The 20,481-nt window shown below is 44.7% G+C and overlaps 1 protein-coding gene across 3 annotated transcripts; it reads right to left on the bottom strand.

The window, feature by feature from the left end:
- Window positions 1–6,252: 6,252 nt before the first annotated feature.
- Window positions 6,253–18,565, bottom strand: LOC122926573. Of its 3 annotated transcripts, none has more exons than XM_044277982.1 (3): window positions 18,496–18,565; window positions 10,798–10,999; window positions 6,253–7,839 (listed from the first exon to the last, which is right to left on the bottom strand). In XM_044277982.1, exon 3 carries the CDS (start codon window positions 7,707–7,709, stop codon window positions 6,777–6,779), a length of 933 nt encoding a protein of 310 aa, XP_044133917.1. In that variant the 5' UTR covers window positions 7,710–7,839; window positions 10,798–10,999; window positions 18,496–18,565; the 3' UTR covers window positions 6,253–6,776. The 3 variants fall into 3 exon arrangements, with proteins under 3 accessions (XP_044133917.1, XP_044133919.1, XP_044133918.1); XM_044277984.1 differs by having other exon boundaries at window positions 10,798–10,960; window positions 18,496–18,536; XM_044277983.1 differs by lacking the exon at window positions 10,798–10,999 and having other exon boundaries at window positions 18,496–18,545.
- Window positions 18,566–20,481: the final 1,916 nt, after the last annotated feature.

Raw genomic sequence — 20,481 nt, 5'->3', positions numbered from 1 at the left:
ACATAACAGGTGATTCACTGTGAAATGTGACTAGAAAAAGAGTAAATGGGTGTGAAATAGGCCACGTCAAGTAAAATATGGGAATAAAGAATTTGCTACAATGAAGAATTTAGGGTACATCCACATGGGAGGTAATTTATTTATGACTGAAAAATCTGCTGCAAAATATGCGCGAGTTATGCCGAATGTCAGATTTTTCTGCAGATTTCACCCTCTGCATTGCAAAGATTGAAATCTGCTGTGGAAATCTGCAGCATAAATTGACTTTTTGTTTAAAAATTCACACCACAGGCCAACTTAGGGCTCATGTTTTAGTCCGCATCCAATCAGCATTTTCTGTGGGTCGGATGCGGACCCATTTACTTCACTGGGGCCGCAAAAGATGTGAACAGCACACTGTGCTATCCGCATCCATATGTTCGTTCTGCAGCTCTGCAAAAAATTAGAACCTGTCCTATTCTTGCCCGTATTACGGACAAGGATAGGAATGTTCTATTATGGAACGCACACGGCTGGTATGCGTGTTTTGCAGATCCATAATTTGCGGATGGTAAAAAAGGCTACAGCTGTGTGCATGAGCCCTTACTTGTGAGTCTTTTGTTTTTACAGCGTGTGGATGGGATGTCTTGAAATGGAAAATGCGCAAATCTGCAGCATTGCTATCCTGGGTGGACATACCCTAAGGCTTATTTCACACGGGCGTCCCAGATTTGCTCTGGATGCATTGTGGGAAACCTGCACGAGTGCGCACGCACTTTCAGTCAGTTTTGTGATTGCGTTGTTCAGTTTTTATTGCGCGGGTGCAATGCATTTTGCATGCACGTGATAAAAAACTGAATGTGGTACCCAGACCCGAACCCGGACTTCTTCACTGAAGTTCGGGTTAGGTGTTCTGTAGATTTTATTATTTTCCCTTAAAACATTGTTATAAGGGAAAATGACAGCATTCTTAATACAGAATGCTTACTAAAATGTCGATTGAGGGGTTAAAAAAATAAATAAAATTAACTCACCTCATCCACTTGATCACACAGCCGGCATCGTCTTCTTTCAGGACCTGCAAAAGGACCTTCGATGACGTACTCATGCTCACATGTGGTGACGTCAGCGCAGGTCCTGCTGAATGAAGATAAAATATTTCTATCTTCATTCAGCAGGACCTGTGCTGACGTTACCGCGCTCACCACGTGGTGAGCGCGATTACGTCATCAAAGGTCCTGAAAGAAGACGATGCTGGCTGTGCGATCAAGTGGATGAGGCGAGTTAATTTTTTTTTATTTTATAACCCCCAAGGCACATTTTACTAAGCATTCTGTATTAAGAATACTATTATTTTCTAACAATGTTATAAGGGAAAATAATACAGTGAATAGGCTTTAATGGGGTCCAGGGTTGCTCATCCCATCATCTAGCAACCATGTGTGATCGCATCCGCACTTGCTTGCGGATGGTTGCGATTTTTACGCAGTCCCATTTATTTCTATGGGGCCTGCGTTGCGTGAAAAACGCATAATATAGAACATGCTGCGATTTTCACGCAACACACAAGTGATGCGTAAAAATCACTGCTCATCTGCACAGCCCCATTGAAGTGAATGGGTCCGGATTCAGTGCGGGTGCAGTTCGTTCACCTCACGCATTGCACCTGCGCGTAATTCTCGCCCATGTGAAAGGGGCCTAAGGGGTTAATGAACATACATGTACCTTATACGCCACATTCTGTTATTGCTGATACAAGTTTATCATCGGCTCCAGTGTCCACAAACTATCTGAGAGCGGTCGTCAATAATTATGGAGTGGTAAATGGAGGATCGTAGCTGCGCATTGTCCACAATAAAAGTCAAGTTCAGGGTAAAAATCATCTAAATGTATAATTAATTGTAAAGAGTTGTATTATTAGGTCTCAAATATATAAGATAAAAGTCATTCAATGGAGCCCTCACCAACCCGTTATGTGCAGTTAATGTAGACATCATAGTAATTAGGACGTTGGGGGAGCGCTGTGCATAAAAGCTGAATTCTCCTTTTTTGTCTGGAGTTCCCCTTTAAGAACAGATACAATGTTGCACATCTCTCCTGTACACTAGGTGCCATCATAGACAGACAAAAAAGCAGCAAAATGAGACAAAGTAGTAACAAATCTCCTCCCAAGTCATGGATTACAGTGAAATATTAGCGTCAATAAGCCGAATTCCATGTAAAGCGAAGGAAAGTGAAACCCAACAAAGAATCATTTATGAAAACTTTATTCCAAGAGGAAGACAATGAAACATACAGATGATAAGAAACGCGAATCTCCATATAACAGGGTCTAGAGTAAAACTGTGGAGCGAAAAAAAAAAAAAACAATCATATCGAGAAGAATATTCTACACCTTCCTCCATAGGCTGGACTGATGTTTCAGCAAATATCGCTTTTTCTTTAATGAACCCTTTTTCCACGAGGCCACCTTCACCTGGTGGTTTCTTTATATGGCACCAAATTTTGAAACAAAACTGTTCTATTTTATGTATTTTTTTCAAACCCTATAGAGAAGCCGATGGGGAAAATGCCAGAAAAGATGCCATCCCCAGACATGCTGTGTCTTGAAAAAAATGGGGAGAGATCTGAAATTTGTCTGAAAGAGAACCGCTCTTTGTTGCCCATAGCGACCGATCACGAAAATCACAGCACAGCTTTTATTTGTCATAGTGCTCTTGAAAAAAAAATCAGGAATCTGTCATTGTGACATTTCACTTTAGAGTTGAATGTTTTGGCCAAAAAATGAAAAACATTTTGGTCACCAGTCCTAATAAATGTACAGCCGGAGGATGTGACAGACTATAATTCATGCCAGCCTCCTAGCTGGCATGAATAAAGGTAAATGTTCCGGCCCTGCTGCGCTGTCCCCTCCTCGCCACTTCAGACAAGTGGCGAGAAGGGGGTAAAGTCGCAGATTTTGCTGCAAATATGGCATGCAACAAAATCTGCATCTTTTTTACGCCACTGTTGTCGCATAAATAGCATAATAAATGTCCCCCTGATTTTTCACCATGATGTGTGTGAAACCAGCATAAAATTTAAAGAAAGGCTGAGTTTTCTACTCTAAGGGCTCCTTTGTCCCTGGGTTTGTTTTTTCTTTTAAAAAAATAAATAAAAAAACGCCTGTCATTCTGCAGAAAAAACAAACAAAACACTGGAAGTCTATGGGAGTAAAAACGTCAGACCCATGCTGCGATTTGAAAAAACAAACAAAAAAAAAAAAAAAACACACACACACCAGGAATTCAAATGAAAATACCTTTTGTCTAGGGAGCAATCATCAGGGGAAATAAAATGTCCACCGTCCTATTAGTACACACAAAGCCTGTCCTAATCACACAGCAGAACAAGTTACTTCAGAACACTGAGGTAAAGAGCTGCCTCATCCTCCTCTCTGCTCTGCTTGTCAGGGATTATTATCCTGTCTCCTCATGAATTCTATTCCTACAGAGATTCGGATTATCATTTAGGCTACTTTCACATTAGCGTTTTTCTTTTCCGGCATAGAGTTCCATCACAGGGGCTCTATACCGGAAAAGAACTGATCAGAATGCCGAAATGGAGAGCAATCCGTTCAGGATGTCTTCAGTTCAGTCATTTTGACTGATCAGGCAAAAGATAAAACCGTGGCATGCTACGGTTTTATCTCCGGCGAAAAAAAAACTTAAGACTTGCCTGAATGCCGGATCCAGCATTTTTTTCCATAGGAATGTATTAGTGCTGGATACGGCATTTAAAATACCGGAATGCCAAATCCGTCCTTCCGGTCTGCGCATGCGCAGATCTTTAAAAATGAGAAAAAAATAAATATATAAAAGGATCCGGTATTGCAATGCCTTTTTCTGACTGATCAGGCTTTTTTCAGACTGATCAGGATCCTGATCAGTCTGAAAAATGCCTGATCAGTCAGAAAAAATGACATCCGTTTGCCTGATCAGTCAGTTCAGGCAACGGAACTGCCTGCCGGAATCAAACAACGCAAGTGTGAGAGTACCCTTATTCAGAATCATAATCGCTGACAAGTAGGAGAGGAGGATGAGGCAGCTCTTTACCTCAGTGTTGTGAAGTAACTTCCCCTGCTGTGTGATTAGGACAGTATTTTTATTTCCTTACTTCCTGGAGAACCCCTTTAAGACCCCATGCACACGGCCATAAGGCCGCCATGCCTGTTGCGAACCGCGGGTCCGCAAAACACGGGGAGCGGGCAAGTGCACCTCGCATCGTGGGGTGGAGCCATTGACTTCAATGGGCCCGCCATGCGAAAGATAGGACATGCCCTAGCTTTTGCATTGCGGAGGCACGGCCACTGCTTCCTTGGGCTTTTGTGTCCATCCCTCTTCATCGCAAAAGAGTAAAAATCGCATGATGGTGCCTATACACATTGCGGATTACGTGCGTTTTTCCCATGTGGATTTTCATGTGGAAAAACCACAGCATAATACAGTACCAGCAAAGTATGATATTAGACAAATCTCAGTACACTTTGCTTTTTTCTTAGGACTCATTTACACGAACGTTTGGCCTCCATGCCTGTGTTGCGGACCCCAAACAGCGGGTCCACAATACACAGGCACCGGCAATGTGAACTCTGTATCACGGATGCGGACCCATTGACTTGAATGAGTCTGCGAAACGCAAGATACAGCAAAGTATAAGACAGGTCATCTCTTTTGTGGAGCGGAGGCGTGGATCGAAAACACTTCTGTGGGCTTTTGGGTCTGTGCCTCCGCACCACAAAGGATAAGACATGTCCTATCTTTTGCGGATGGCGGACCCATCAAAGTCAAAGGGTCTGCACCGCAATACGGTTCACACGGCCAGTGCCAGTGCCGAAGCCATACATTCGTGTGAATGGAACCTTAGGTGCGGATTTTGAAATCTGCAGTATGTCAATTGTGTTTTTCTTGTGCAGATTTCTCTTTTCTATGGAAGAGTGAGATCTGCAGTAAATCCGCATCAAATCTGTACCAAAAAACAAAAACTGCACAAAAAAATTTGGCAACACTGATAAAAGTGCAGATTTATGTGCATTGTTGTCTGGTTTTGGTGCAGATTTTCCACACACAAACCTGCACTGTGCGTCATCACCCTTAAAATCCACAAGTAACACATGCAGATTTTGGTGCAAAAACAGCGAAAAGTGCACAAAAATACACACTGAAAGTCTGCATAAACTACACCCTAGAGCTGGCCATACACATTAAGGGCCCGTTGCCTTATTGCGGGCCGCATTTGCGGATGTGCAATACACGGGCACTGTTCCGTGGCCATTCCGCATCGCGGATGCGGACCCATTCATTTCAATGGGTCCGCAAATCCAGAACGGTGCCGTGCTTCTGCACCGGAAAAAGATAGAACGCGCTCTATCTTTTTGCGGAACGGAAGGATCACGGACCCATTAAGGTGAATGGGTCTGCGATCCCCATGGATGGTGCCCGTGCATTGCGGACCGCAGCAAGGACTTCACACGTTCGTGTGAATGTGCCCTAACTATCCGATTCTTTTCTGAGGGCATTCGGCTGAGAGCTACCTCATGTGAACAGCAGACCTAAGGGTGCTTTTATTAGTTTTTTTATGTCGTTTCTCAGTTTTTTCACTTTTGTGCTTCTAGTGGCAGCTTCATTTTTAGTGTATTTTTTTTTTGCGGCAAATGTTATCTGAAGGTCTATAGGACATATGAAATGCAGGGCACACAAGCAAAACTTTTGCTACAGCAGTTTTTGTTCATTAGGTGTTTTTTTTTTTTTTTTTTATGCAGCGTGCTGGAGCGCTTGGTTTGCTTTCAGGCATTTTCAAATCAGCTTCTTTATAGGTGAAAATAAATCGCTAGTGGGCAAGCACATTGGGGGTCATTTATGAAGACCGGTGATTTAGACACCGGTCTTCATCCTTCCTGCGCTGGTGGTTCAGCCGCCTAAGTAATTTAAAAGGTGCCGACACTACGACTAAGGCCGAATGCACACGGCCGTGTTCCGCGGGCGAGAGCGGTCCGTGGTATGCCGGGCTGGATTCCTGTTCAGAGCAGGAGCGCACGGCGTCATTGGTTGCTATGACGCTGTGCGCTTCATGCCGCCGTTGCTGTACAGTAATACACTCGTATAGTGTATTACTGTACAGCAGCGGCGGCATGAAGCGCACAGCGTCATAGCAACCAATGACGCCGTGCGCTCCTGCTCAGAACAGGAATCCAGCCCGGCATACCACGGACCGCTCTCGCTTGCGGAACACGGCAGTGTGCATTCGGCCCAAAACACACGTAGAAATTATAAATGTCCCTGTCCACTTTTTTAAACCTGCCGAAAGCGGTGAACAAGGGGAAAAAGTAACAGATTGCAGTGCAAATAACCTTTGCGCTGCAATCTGCGACAGATATACGCCAAAATATCTGTTTGTAAATGACCCCCAATAACTGCTGAAAAAGTATGTGCCATATTAAAAGGAAATGCATGCTGTTATTCTGCTATATTTAACTGGCAAAAAATGCCAGTGCAAATCTGCATGTGTAGGAACCCTAAGTGTTCCTTTAGTAGACAGATACTTGGCAGTGTATCCCTGTACTAACCTACATTGACTACCTTCAGTCAGCTAAACTTAACTTCATTTCAAGATTCTGATTTGATGAAGGATTAAAAAAAAAATTTCCTAACACATTATAGGTTCTCCAATCCATCTAAGACATCTAACTGAAATATTTTAAATCTAATGCATGCATTTTCCATTTGCAAATATTACCACCTGCCCACAGCATAGCATATTCATGTCTTACAACATAGAGAATGAGGCCCAAACCGTCTAGAATCTAGACCTGCTTCCTCCAAGGCAAAAGATAGGACCCTGCTGAACTGGAACTGAGTTAGAGGCGTTCCATTTTCATGGATAAAAAAGTTTTTACCCCCATCTGGCCTCACCTCCAAGAATTTCTTAATTCTGTTTAAAGGACATAAAAATTTGTCATCTCGCTTTTTAACCTCCACCCATTGGCTTTTGTTGGATCGGGCTTTCTGCATCTTGCAATATACAGAATTTCGCTCTAAGATGACATCTTTGAATGCCAGTCCTGTGCCGTCTTCATCTTTGCTTCTTGCCGCCAGCTCTTCCATGTCAAAGGGCCCATAAAATGCCAATGTGAAGACCGCAGAAAACAGTCGGCTCTCATTGTTGTCAAAGCAAACCTTTTTGGTGGCGTAGAGCACAGAACCAAGCATCTCAGGGGTCAGGAGCTCGCCATAGTCACCGTTGCTCTCTGTCTCCACGGTATCTTCCATCTCCCTGTTTCTCCAACTTGTCAGCATTTGCTGGATAATAAACAGTTTGGTGACATCTTTTTTTTCCATGATCTGCAAGCAAAAGGAGATCCCGGCCAGGGTGCCCACCACTTTGCCTCGACTGTACCCACTGGCTATTAGATGTTCAAAGAAATCCACCATAATTTTCTCTGCCCGACACCAACCTCTTTGGCGAGCTGCTTTCTTGAACTGCATCCAGGATTTCCAGGAGGCCAGATACTTCTCCCAGGTCCTAGGGGATAGTATTGAGTTGACAAGATCCTGGGCTGTCTGGTTGCAGCCTGGTCTGAAGTCCAACGTTCCCTCGTCAGATATCGTAACAAAGTCAGGATGTTTCCCAACGTCCTCACGTTCTCGGGATGTTCTGTGGTAACTTGAGGATGAGGCTTCTGAGCAGGACATGTCTTTGGAATCACCGGGCGCAGGTTATTAGAAACTGGTTTTAAACTTTCTGGATTCAATCCTTGATTGTAAAAATCCACACACCCAGTCACTTCACCTATACCAAGGGTTCCCATAAGCATTGAGGTCCCTGAAACAGAAGGACAGACAGTTTACTTATTGTCTGTGGTAATCTCTAAATGACTAGGAAGCAAATGACAGTGTAAGATTAGACGCTATAATGATAATGCAGATGGCCATGATGTCAAATATCATTTCACTTTAAGACACAGGGTTCAATGCACAGGGTTTCAGTGAAAAACATCACTTTTTATTTTGTTTGTTTTTTGTGTCTCTCTCTTTTGGGCCAGAATGCTGCAGATGTACAAGTAATAGTAAAATATAAACTACATACAAAGAGTTTTGCTTTGTGGCTTTTTTTTTTTTTTCAAATGCAGCATTCTCTGCATATGGCGTTTCTGTTGGACTTGAAAAATAGCAGGAAAAGTGAATGTACGAAATATCAATAAAAAAAATTTGCACTAAAGATGATATGAAAAAATACGTTTAAGAACGCCAAAACCAGAAATAAGGCCACTTGCACATAAAACGTTTTTATTTTTTTCCGTTTCGGTTCCGTTTACATTTCAATGTATCCACAAAAAAAACAAAAAAAAACAAAGGTACTCCCTATGCCTTCTGTTTACATATTTCCGTTCTGCTGAAAGATAGAACATGTCCTATTATTGCCCGCAAATCACGTTCTGTGGCTCCATTCAAGTCAATGGGTCCGCAAAAAGATGGAATGCATACGGAATGCATCCGTATGTCTTCTGTATCAGTTCCGTTTTTGCAGAACCATCTATTGAAAATGGTATGCCCAGCCCAATTTTTTTTATGTACTTACTGTTTAAACATTATTTTATGCTTCAGTTTCTGTTTGCAATCCGCAAAAAACGGATCACAAACAGAAACCAAGCGGCAAAACAGAACGAACACAGAAACACTTCTGAAACAAAAAACGGATCCGTTTAAAACAGACCGCAAAACCATATGGTCATGTGCAGGAGGCCTAAGGCTGTGTGAATGAACCCCAAAATCAAGAAAGACAATCAAGTGGAAAGAACTTATTGGATCTAAATTAACAGCTACTGAGGTATCCGCTGGGTTAATAGTTGGATATCGAAAAGTTCCAAAGATAATTGGGTCAGAGGTCTGTTCTATTGGGCATATTATGCTTTTGATTTGCCAATGGCAAAAAAATATTTTGGGGTATAAAAGGCAATATTCAAAACCTGAGATCTGAGTAAAGGTGGTTTTACAAGGACTGATATTTCAGGCAATTATTGGGAACAAACCAAAGGTTCCCTTATAATTGCTTGCTTGTCAGTGGGAAAAAGAACTTCATTTACATGCAGAAATCACCTTTGCTGTTTAGGGACAAGAGATCAATACAAATATCACTTGTCCCCATACAAAATCATTGTATACGACCCGTTTTTGGGCAGAGATTACAGGTAATATAGAGGGAAGTGACTTTAGCGAAGATCCCTGGTTGTATTTATTTCGCAATGAAGCTCGGTCAGGTTGGCAAGGGAGACCTTTACCCAAGATTGTCCATTTAGTCTAATAGTCGCCAGAAAGTGTATTTTGAAGAAATGGGTTGAACAACCGATATTGCCAATGTTTTTGAAAAGGATGGAGAAGCTGATACTTCTTAAAAAAAACTGCATACGACAAGTTCATGGTGATGTGGTCTGTATGTTGAGAAGGTGTTGGCCTAGGGATAAAGATGGCATGGAGGAATCTGAATAATAGAGGAGTTATCTATATTGTTAGTATGAATGAGGGTGCCGGTCTGGACTGACACCTGGGGAAGGGCGCAGTTGAGGGAGATTTTGAGCTATTATTAAAAGGGGCTGTCCGGGCTTTTACGAATGATGACCTATCATAAGGATAGATCATCAATATCAGATCGGCGGGGTGGTCTTTTGTCATATACAGCAGCGGACAGTAAGAGAGAAGGGAGACAGCACGTACGCACCTCGTGCCGGGTCCTCATACAGCTGATCGGCGGGTGTGCCGGGTGGCAGACCCCCACGGATGTGATATTGATGACCAACCCCTTTAAATGTTGTCAGTTAAATTCAATTAATAACTAGTATGTATTTTGGAAAACAAATGAAATAAAATATATTATTAAAAAAGGACAATGGATGAGATTTATCACACTGGTGTAAAGGAAAACTGGCTTAGTTGCCCATAGCAACCAATCAGATTCCACCTTTCATTTTCCAAAGGAGCTGTCAAAAATGTAAGGTGGAATCTGATTGGTTGCTATGGGCAATTAAACCAGTTCTGCTTTACACCAGTTTGATAAATGAGCCCAAACGAGTCTTGCAGTAGCACAAGAGTTACGCTGGAGACCTCCAGCAGGCGCTTTACACGAGTTGTGGCCCCTTTGCTTACATATGTTGTATGGCCACTAACCCAGCGTGGAAGCATTGTAATAAGAGCGGCTGATATCAGTCAATATCTCTGCACTGGACACCTAGGACATAAAGTAGTCATCATGGGGGCAGGTAGGTTTCTACACTCCCCGAAATGACTGACAACAGAGAACCTCAGATCACATTCACCTGTCCTACACCAGCCCCTCCGCAGCCTGGAATGGCTGGTAACAGGGAACAAATAATTGTATTGTCCTGACCTACAGAGCGTCTACAATAACGGATACCAAGGAACGATAGTTTGCATCGACTTGTCTTATAGTCAACCTTCCCCAGTCTGAAATGGCTGATAACCAGAAACAACGGGGGAGATTTATCAAAAGAAAACTGTCTTAGTTGCTCATAGCAACCAATCAGATTCCACCTTTCATGTTCCAAAGGAGCTCTGAAGAAATGAAAGGTGGAATCTGATTGGTTGCTATGGGCAACTAAGCCAGTTTTGATAAACCTCCCCCAATAAATACATTTATAGACCCTGGCTAACAGAAGCTATAGCGCGAGATGCTGCACAACCAGCCTTAAGACCATGGCTGACACTGAATTGTTCCCTGCAATGATGGCCAATCTATTTACCACCGTCCTCTGAGACTCCTACTCACATTATTTGGTGAGCTGTTACATCAGCGCAATGGGAGGTGGCCGCAGCGTAAACTCCGGATGACCCGTCAGACTGAATTCAGAAAAGCGGGCGTCCACGACTGATGACTTCGACACAATGCAAGAGTATTGTTGATGAAGAATCCTGCCAGTGTGTACGGTACCCTTGGGGCAAGACGACCAATGATGTAACAATACAGTATCCTACGGGAATTACAGAGAACTTAACCCCTGCCGAGCTCAACAGCATAATATACACAGCGTGTACAGTATATACATAGTGCGATTGAGATACAATAAATCTAATAAAATAGTTGTTGTACTAATATTGTTCACGGCATAAAATACATTTCCAGCCACGAATAATAGGGAAAAGCAAAGCAGCTGTGACCTGCGTCTATAAATAGGGAGAGTTTTCCCATGAAATGCGTTGGGCGTGCCTTCACCATGGAGAAATGTGAAACCTAACATTAACGGAGAAGAGTGGCGGCCATTATTAGATGGGTGGTTACATACATGTATGCCGCAGCCTAGCACCACATTCCGCCTAACACGTTAGCACTACATTTTTTAACCTATATCTCAAAATGTAAGGCCCCTTTCACACGAGCAAGTATTCCGCGCGGGTGCAATTGGAACGCATTGCGCCCGCACGGAATCCGAACCCATTCATTTTAATGGGTCTGTGTACGTGAGCGTTGGTTTTCGCGCATCTCTTGTGCGTTACGTGAAAATAGCAGCATGTTCTATATTCTGCAATTTTCACGTTGAAAAGTGAATGGGGCTGCGTAAAAAAAAAAACGGATGGTTGCTAAGAGATGTTGTTTGTATACCATCAGTTTTTTATCACGCGCATGCAAAATGCATTAAATCGAATTGCACCCACGCGATAAAAGCTGAACAACTGAATGCAATCGCATACTAAGGCCTATTGCACACGGCCGTTTTTTTTTTACCGTTTACTGGCCGTTTTTTGCGTTCCGTATACGGTCCGTATACGGAACCATTCATTTCAATGGTTCCGCAAAAAAAACTGAATGTACTCCGTATGCATTCCGTTTCCGTATTTCCGTTCCGTTTTAACATAGAACATGTCCTATTATTGCCCGCAAATCACAGTCCGTGGCTCCATTCAAGTCAATGGATCCGCAAAAAAAACGGAACACATACGGAAATGCATCCGTATGTCTTCCGTTTCCGTTCCGTTTTTTCCTGAACCATCTATTGAAAATTTTATGGCCAACCCAATTTTATCTATGTAATTACTGTATACTGTATATGCCATACGGAAAAACGGAACGGAAAAACGGAACAGAAACGGAAACACAACTGAAACAAAAAACGGAACAGCGGATCCATGAAAAACGGACCGCAAAACACTGAAAAAGCCATACGGTCGTGTGGAATAGGCCTAAACTGAATGCCCTTGCTTGCGAAATCGCGCATTTTTCACTGAACGCATCCGGAGCTAATCTGCTCACGCTAGTCTGCAAGGGGCCTAAAGCAATGGGGACATCATTCGTTTACATTAATTTCAATGGGTCTGAATTTGGCATCAATTTTAGGTAATTCCAAAGGATTTTTTTCTGGTTGGGGGGATCCCTTCAATATTGAAGTTAAGTGCCGCACTTCATTTATATACACTGTATTATAAAGCTAATGGTGCGTTCTGCAGAAAGCACAAACAACAGAGCCCTGTTTGCTCAGGAGACGATTATTTCAGCAAAGCGCCGCGTTCTCTTGGGAAGCGTTAGTGGTGACAATGCAAACACTAGAAGTAAAAATCACCTAGGACTGAGTATATTATTATTTGTATTATTATAATTATTACTACTATTGTATTAGACTACTTTTACACTGGCGTTTTAGCTTTCCGTTTGCGAGATCCATTCAGGGCTCTCACAAGCGGTCCAAAACGGATCAGTTTAGCCCCAATGCATTCTGAATGGTAAAGGATCCGCTCAGAATACATTAGTTTCCCTCCGTTCCGTCTGCATCCCGCTTTGGAAGTGGACACAAAAACGCTGCTTGCAGCGTTTTTGTGTCCGTCTGATGAAACTGAGCCAAATGGATCCGTTCTGACACACAATGTAAGTCAATGGGAACAAATCAGTTTTCAATGACACAATCTGGCACAATAGAAAACGGATCTGTCCCCCATTGACTTTCAATAGTGTTTCAAGATGCATCTGTCTTGGCTAGGTTACAGATAATATAAACGGATCCGTTCTGAACGGATTCAGACGGTTGTATTATCTGAACGGATCCGTCTGTGCAGATCCTAGACGGACCTGCACCAAACGCAAGTGTGAAAGTAGCCTTACCTGTTAATGCGCCATCAACAATATCTGCTAGTTGCCAGAATAACAGGTATTCTAGATTATCAGACAGTTACAGATACATGTACAAGTGTTCGCAGACTCTTAACGAGGAGGATATGCAGCCATATGGTAGTTCCCTATGCTCTATTCAGCTGAATTAAACCCTCAGCTGTGTGAGCAGGAGCAGTGATGGTCAGTTCGCCAGCGAACACACGCGGGCTGCCATCTTGACTCACCCGTCTGGCGATGCACAGGTAAGCCCTTACCTGTGTCGGGAGCCGGTCTGAAATCAAATGCGGTCACCGGGAGCAGGCAGTTCCGAGAACAGCCCGATGAAGGCCCCCGGCGGCTGTTCTCAGAACTGCCTGCTCCCGGTGACTGCATTTGATTTTAGACCGGCTCCCGGCACAGGCAAGGGCTTACCTGTGCATCGCCGGACGGGTGAATCAAGATGGCAGCCCGCATGTGCTCGCTGGCAAACACTGCGAACTGACCATCACTGAGCAGGAGTAGGGCAGGACTGGTTTTCAGTCTCTGGATGTAAAGAAGAATGATAATATTCACTGACAGGAAGCAGTCTAGTTCCTAAAATGATGATGATACCGGCATGGTGACATAGAAACATTGGAAAAATGTACTAGTGTGGTTGTGCCTACACCTATGCGCCAAATTTTGGAGTCTTCCTGGCGCATAGTGTTTCATCAAGCTTTAAACCTATTTATGAAGCAAATGCACCAAAAATAAAAAAGAATCCAGCACACCTAGCCTGCCCGATTTAGTTTTCCAGTTTGCCAAGGGAGAGTGGCATAGCAAAAAAGTAAGCCAACCAATGGCTGGTCTAAAGCCTAAAATGTCTGCTCCATTTATATCATCCAGCCTGGGCTAGGGAGAATTCACATCACCGTATAGTTTTCCGTTCCTCTGATCCAAAAAAAAGAAAAAACCGCATCCTGTATTTTAAAGCATGCACATTTTCTATCTGTATTGGCCATTTCCATCTGAGATCCGTCATTTTGGACAGGAAAAAATAATACTTCATGTAGGTTCCCCCCCCCCCCCCCATCTAAAATAATGGATCTCAGATGGAAATGGCTAAAACGGATGCCAAATATGCATAACGGATGCTTAAAATACAGAATCCGTTTTTCTTTTCTGTTCTTCTGACGGATCAGAAAAACTAAACAGTGATAAGAACCTGGTCTTAGGGCTCAAGAACTTAAGGGCTCCGTGCTCGTCCGGTGGTTCCACAATATATGGGCACTGGCCGCGTGCACTACGTGCCGCGGACTCATTGACTTGAATAGGTCAAACACGGCCAAAGATAGGACATGGAGCGGAGACACGAATCAGAGGCCCACGGAAACACTACAAAGCGCTTCCGTGGGCTTTCGGGTCTGTGCTTCCACACCACAAAAGATAAGATATGTCCTATCTTTTTCTGTATCTTCATTCAAGTCAATGGGTCCACATCTGCAGCACGGCCAGTGCCCATGCATTTTTCACCGCTACGTGGGCACGAGCCCTTACTAGGATTCATCCCTTTGTGACTGTGGAAGTGTTCCCCTGCAGTGCACTGCCTTTATTTACTGGTGCACTGGGGATGCCCAGATTTGAGAAAAATGAAGCATGCCCTGGTAATTTCATGGCAGTTCCAGTCTTTTAATTATACTTGTGATAAACTGGCATGCTGAAGGCTGACTGACATCATCTGTACTACCTGAAAAGTGTACGCTATGGCTCTACATCTAAAGGAGGACTACAAGTCCCAGCAGTCATTCATATAAAAGTAAGGTTTATTTCTACAGCAGTAGCTCAACCTCCTCAGGCAGCCTGACCGGATCCTTACCAGCCACCAACACTCAGGCAGGCTGAGGGGATGGTCACACAAATAAAATCCGCTAACAATAGCTTTCCATTAACTTGTGCGTTTGTTTCCGCCACTAAATTGAGATCTGCTTCTGAAGTGGCATGTTACTACTTAGGCCTCATGCACACGGCCGTTGTTTGGGGTCGCAAAAGATGTGGACAGAAAAAAAAATAGAACATGTCCTATTCTTGTCCGTTTTGCGGCCAAGAATAGGCATTTCTACAATGGGCTGCCTGTTCCATTACGCAAATTGCGGAAGGGACACGGGCGGATTCAGTTTTTTTTGCGGATCCGCAGTTTGCTAGTGAATTTTTTTTTAGAGTCAATGGGGAAGCAGAAAAAAAATGCTAGCAGTTTTAGATCTCATGCACACGACCGTTGTGTGTTTTGCGATCCGTAAACCGCGGATGGCGTCTGTGTGCGTTCCACAATTTGCGGAACGGCACGGACAGCCTTTAATATAACTGCCTTTTCTTGTCCGCAAAAGCGCGGACAAGAATAAGACATGTTATATTTTTTTTGCGGACCACGGAACGGAGCAACGGATGCGGACAGCACACGGAGTGCTGTCCACATCTTTTGCAGCCCCATTGAAGTGAATGAGTCCGCATCCGAGCTGCCAAAACTGCGGCTCAGATGTGGACCAAAACAACGGCCGGCTTCTGTTTTTTGCGGATCCGCGGTTTGCTAGTGAATTTTGTTTTGGAGTCAATGGGGAAGCAGAAAAAAATGCTAGCAGTTTTAGATCTCATGCACACGACCATTGTGTGTTTTGTGGTGCACAAACCGCGGATGGCGTCCGTGTGCGTTCCACAATTTGCGGAACGGCACGGACAGCCTTTAATATAACTGCCTTTTCTTGTCCGCAAAGCGCGGGCAAGAATAGCACGTTATATTTTTTTTGTGGACCACAGAACTGGAGCAACGGATGCGGACAGCACATGGAGTGCTGTCCGCATCTTTTGCAGCCCCATTGAAGTGAATGGGTCCGCATCTGAGCCGCCAAAACTGCAGCTCAGATGTGGACCAAAACAACGGCCGTGTGCATGAGGCCTTAGGGCTCATGCACACGAACGTTTTTTGCGTTCCGTATATGGGCCGTACTTTGATTCCGTATACGGTCCGTATATGGAACCATTAATTACAATGGGTCCGCAAAAAATGCGGACAGCACTCTGTGTGCGGTCCGCATCCGTTGCTCTGTTCCGTGGCCCTGCAAAAATTATGAGGCATATCCTATTCTTGTCCGTTTTGCGGACAAGAATAGGCATCTCTATAATGGGCCTCCTGTTCCGTTCCGCAAATTGCGGAAGGCACACGGGCGGCATCGTTTTTTTTTGCGGATCCGTGATTTGCGGACCACAAAAAAACGGCACGGTCGTGTGCATGACCCCTTAAGAAGCGGTTTTAGGCCTCATGCACATGACCGTTGTTTTGGTCCGCACCCGAGCCGCAGTTTTTGCGGCTTGGATGCGGACCCATTCACTTCAATGGGGTCGCAAAAGATGCGGACAGCACTCCGTGTGCTGTCCGCATCCGTTGCTCCGTTCCGTGGTCCGCAAAAAAAATATAACCTGTCCTATTCTTGTCCGTTTTGCGGACAAAAAAAGGTAGTTATATCAATGGCTGTTGTGTGTTTTGCACCGCAAAACACACAACGGTCGTGTGCATGTCTTAGAAGCATTTTAATGGCTTTTCCATGACCAAGCGTTTAGGCCACTTTAACACAAACTATACGGATTGTGTCAGGACGCAATCAGTGAAATTCGCACCATTTCGCAAGCAAGTTCAGTCACTTTTGTCTGCAATTGTGTTCAGTGTTTCTATTTTTTCCTCGAGGGTGCAATCAGTTTTGATGCGTTTTTCATGCGAAGAGAAAAAAAACTGCAGACTTAGGCCTTATGCACACGACCGTTGCTTTGGTCCGCATCCGAACTGCAGTTTTTGCGGCTTGGATGCGGCCCTATTCACTTCAATGGGGCTGCAAAAGATGGGGACAGCACTCCGTGTGCTGTCCGCATCTGTTGCTCCGTAAAAAAAATATAACCTGTCCTATTCTTGTCCGTTTTGCGGACAACAATAGGCAGTTATATCAATGGGGCCGCAAAACACACAACGGTCGTGTGCATTAGGCCTTAAAAACAACATCTCCTAGCAACCATCAGTGAAAAACACACTGCATCCGGATACAATGCGCTTTTCACTGAAGCCCCATTCACTTCCATGGGGCCAGGGCTGCAGTGAAAAACGCAGAATATAGAACATGCTGCGATTCTCGCGCAACGCAGAACGGAAAAGGCTCATGTACATAGACCCATTGAAATGAATGGGCCAGGATTCAGTGCGTGTGCTGTGCGTTTACTTCACGGATTGCACCCGCGTGTGAAAGAGGCCTTACAAGCATTTTAGAAGAGTATTTGGTTGAGGATTTACTAGAGGTTTTGCCAGCGTTATCTTATTCAGCCCTCGGTTGTGATAAAATTCGGAAGCATTTTTTATGGCAGAAACAAAGCTAAAAACGCTTCTAAAACCATTAGCGTTTTTTTTTCCACTTCTCTATTAACTTCAATATAAAATCCTCTATCAATCCGCTTCTAAAGCCTCTTGCACACGGCCGTTGTGCTCCCGTGGCCGCATACGGCGGTTCCACAATACATGGGGCACCAACCGTGTGCACTTCCACATCACGGATGCGGACCCATTCACTTGAATGGGTCCGCAAATCTGTAGATGCGGTGCGGAACGGAAGCATGGAAAGGAACCCCACAGAAGCACTACGGAGTGCTTCCGTGGGGTTCCTATCCGTGTTACCGTTCCGGAAAAAACTAGAACTTGTTCTATCTTTTTGCAGAACGGACGGATCAGGGACCCATAAGTTGAATGGGTCTGGATTAGTGTTGAGCGAACTTGTGTTTTAAGTTCGGCATCTAAAGTTCGGGTTATCGAAGTATCCCGTTATAGATTCCGCTACCACGGACCAGAACGGAATTTAGAATCCATACGCGATTCTTCGATAACCCGAAATTTAGACGCAGAACTTAAAACACAAGTTTGCTCAACACTAGTCTGGATCCGTCCTGCCGCCGCATGGACGTTGCCTGTTCTTTGGGGATGGCAAATAACGCACAGAATGGAACCACAACGGCCGTGTGCACGAGGCCTGAGAAGTAACATGCCACTTCACGTGTGCGTCTCAATTTAGGAGAAAAAAGCCATTATGTGCACGTGGTGTCAATGGAAAGCTAGTGACGGTGGAAAATGGCCATGGAATCCACTGTGGAATCACCAAAAATGACCCAATTTCAGCTACGAATCTGCTACGGGTCTCCCTGCCGCTCATGTTGCTGTGTTCCTGTGAGAACTGATCCCAGGCTAACACTTGTAGGGCCCGGGAATGCATCCGTTACCAGGGGCGTCACCAGGTTAAAGCGTTCGGGGCCTGGGCCCCAGATGTTTTGTCCCAGGCCCCGAATATTCTGACTGCAAATGGGAAAAAAAGGGGGACTACTAACCAGGGTCGCGGCTAAACTCCAAGCAGGAAACGAACCTCCTGACGTCACTGGGTCACGTGACATGCTCTTGTCACGTGACTCTGAATGGGCAGCGTCGGAAGCTGGAGAGCTCAGGCTGCTGATCACTCATAGAGGGCGGAGAGAGAGAACTGTATGCTGGGGGATTCTGTGTGAGACTGTATGCGGAGGTGGGGGCCATGTAATATCGTGTGCAGAGGGGGGGTTGTCATGTAATATTGTATGCAGAGGTGGGGGCCATGTAATATCGTGTGCAGGGGGGGGGGGGGGGGTTGTGATGTAATATTGAAAGTACTGGGGGGTGCCCTGTAATATTGTGCGCAGAGGTGGGGGCCATGTAATATCGTGTGCAGAGGGGGGGGGGGGGCATGTAATATCGTGTGCCAGGGGGTGGTTGTCATGTAATATTGTAAGTACAGGGGGGGGGGGTGCCCTGTAATATTGTGCGCAGAGGGGGCAGGGTGGGGTGCCGTGTAATATTGTATGCAGAAGGGGGGTGCCGTGTAATATTGTATGCAAGGGGGGGGGGGGGTGCCGTGTAATATTGTATGCAGAAGGGGGGTGCCGTGTAATATTGTATGCAGAGGGGGCGGGGTGGGGTGCCGTGTAATATAGTATGCAGGGGTGTGTAATATTGTATGCAGAGGGGGCAGGGTGGGGTGCCGTGTAATATTGTATGCAGGGGGGGGGTGCCGTGTAATATTGTATGCAAGGGGGGGGTGCCGTGTAATATTGTATGCAGAACGGGGGTTGTTGTGTAATATTGTATGCAGAACGGGGGTTGTTGTGTAATATTGTATGCAGAGGGGGTGGGGTGCCGTGTAATATAGTATGCAGAGGGGGGGGGGGTGTAATATTGTATGCAGAGGGGGCAGGGTGGGGTGCCGTGTAATATTGTATGCAGAAGGGGGGTGCCGTGTAATATTGTATGCAAGGGGGGGGGGGTGCCGTGTAATATTGTATGCAGAGGGGGCGGGGTGCCGTGTAATATAGTATGCAGGGGGGTGTAATATTGTATGCAGAGGGGGCAGGGTGGGGTGCCGTGTAATATTGTATGCAGAAGGGGGGTGCCGTGTAATATTGTATGCAAGGGGGGGGGGGGTGCCGTGTAATATAGTATGCAGGGGGGTGTAATATTGTATGCAGAGGGGGCAGGGTGGGGTGCCGTGTAATATTGTATGCAAGGGGGGGGGGGGTGCCGTGTAATATTGTATGCAGAGGGAGGGTGCAGTGTCATTTTGTATACGGGGGGTGCAGAGACCACGTTGTATGTGACATCTTCTCCGTACCTGATATTTATTCTTATATATTTTGTACAAGTCGAAGTGAAAGCTGCCAGTTTTACTGTTTTTAATAAAAACTTATTGATGAACCAAAAAAATAAAAATGTTTTCTATATATTTTTGTTCGTTTCTCTATTTTTATTTTTTTATTAATTGTCGTTTTCTAGGCGCTTGTAGCTGTGCGTAGAAATGGACGCAGACGTCTAGAATGGCTGCAGATGAGGGAAGTGAGATTCAGATGCTTCAACCAAAACTTTGGAATAATACTGTTTGGAGATCCGTCTCCGTACAGTATTAGAATGTATGGGCTCCGAGGAGCCGAAGTTAGTTAGGATACTTTCACACTAGCGTTTTTATTTTCCGATATTGAGTTCCGTCCTAGGGGCTCAATACAGGAAAAAAACTGATCAGTTTTATCCTAATGGAGAGCAATCCGATCCGGATGCATCAGTTCAGTCCCTCTTACGTTTTTTGGCCGGAGAAAATACCGCAGCATGCTGCAGTTTTCTCTCTGGCCAAAAATCCGGAACACTTATTTTCCATTGAAATGCATTAATGCTGGATCCGGCCTCAAGTGTTCCGGAAAAATGCATCCTGTTTTGCGGTCTGTGCATGTGCAGACCTTTTAAAAATGTGAAAAAGATGACAACCGGAAAGATGGATCCGGTATTGCAATGCTTTTGTC

This window comes from Bufo gargarizans, chromosome 2 (assembly GCF_014858855.1).
Source record: "Bufo gargarizans isolate SCDJY-AF-19 chromosome 2, ASM1485885v1, whole genome shotgun sequence".
Lineage (NCBI taxonomy): Eukaryota > Metazoa > Chordata > Amphibia > Anura > Bufonidae > Bufo > Bufo gargarizans.
The sequence above is the reverse complement of the archived record's forward strand: the minus strand, read 5'-3'. Positions and strand labels throughout refer to the sequence as shown.

Excerpts from the sequence above, each read along its gene's own strand:
- LOC122926573 (XM_044277982.1), bottom strand. The coding sequence starts at position 7,709 with ATGTCCTGCTCAGAAGCCTCATCCTCAAGTTACCACAGAACATCCCGA.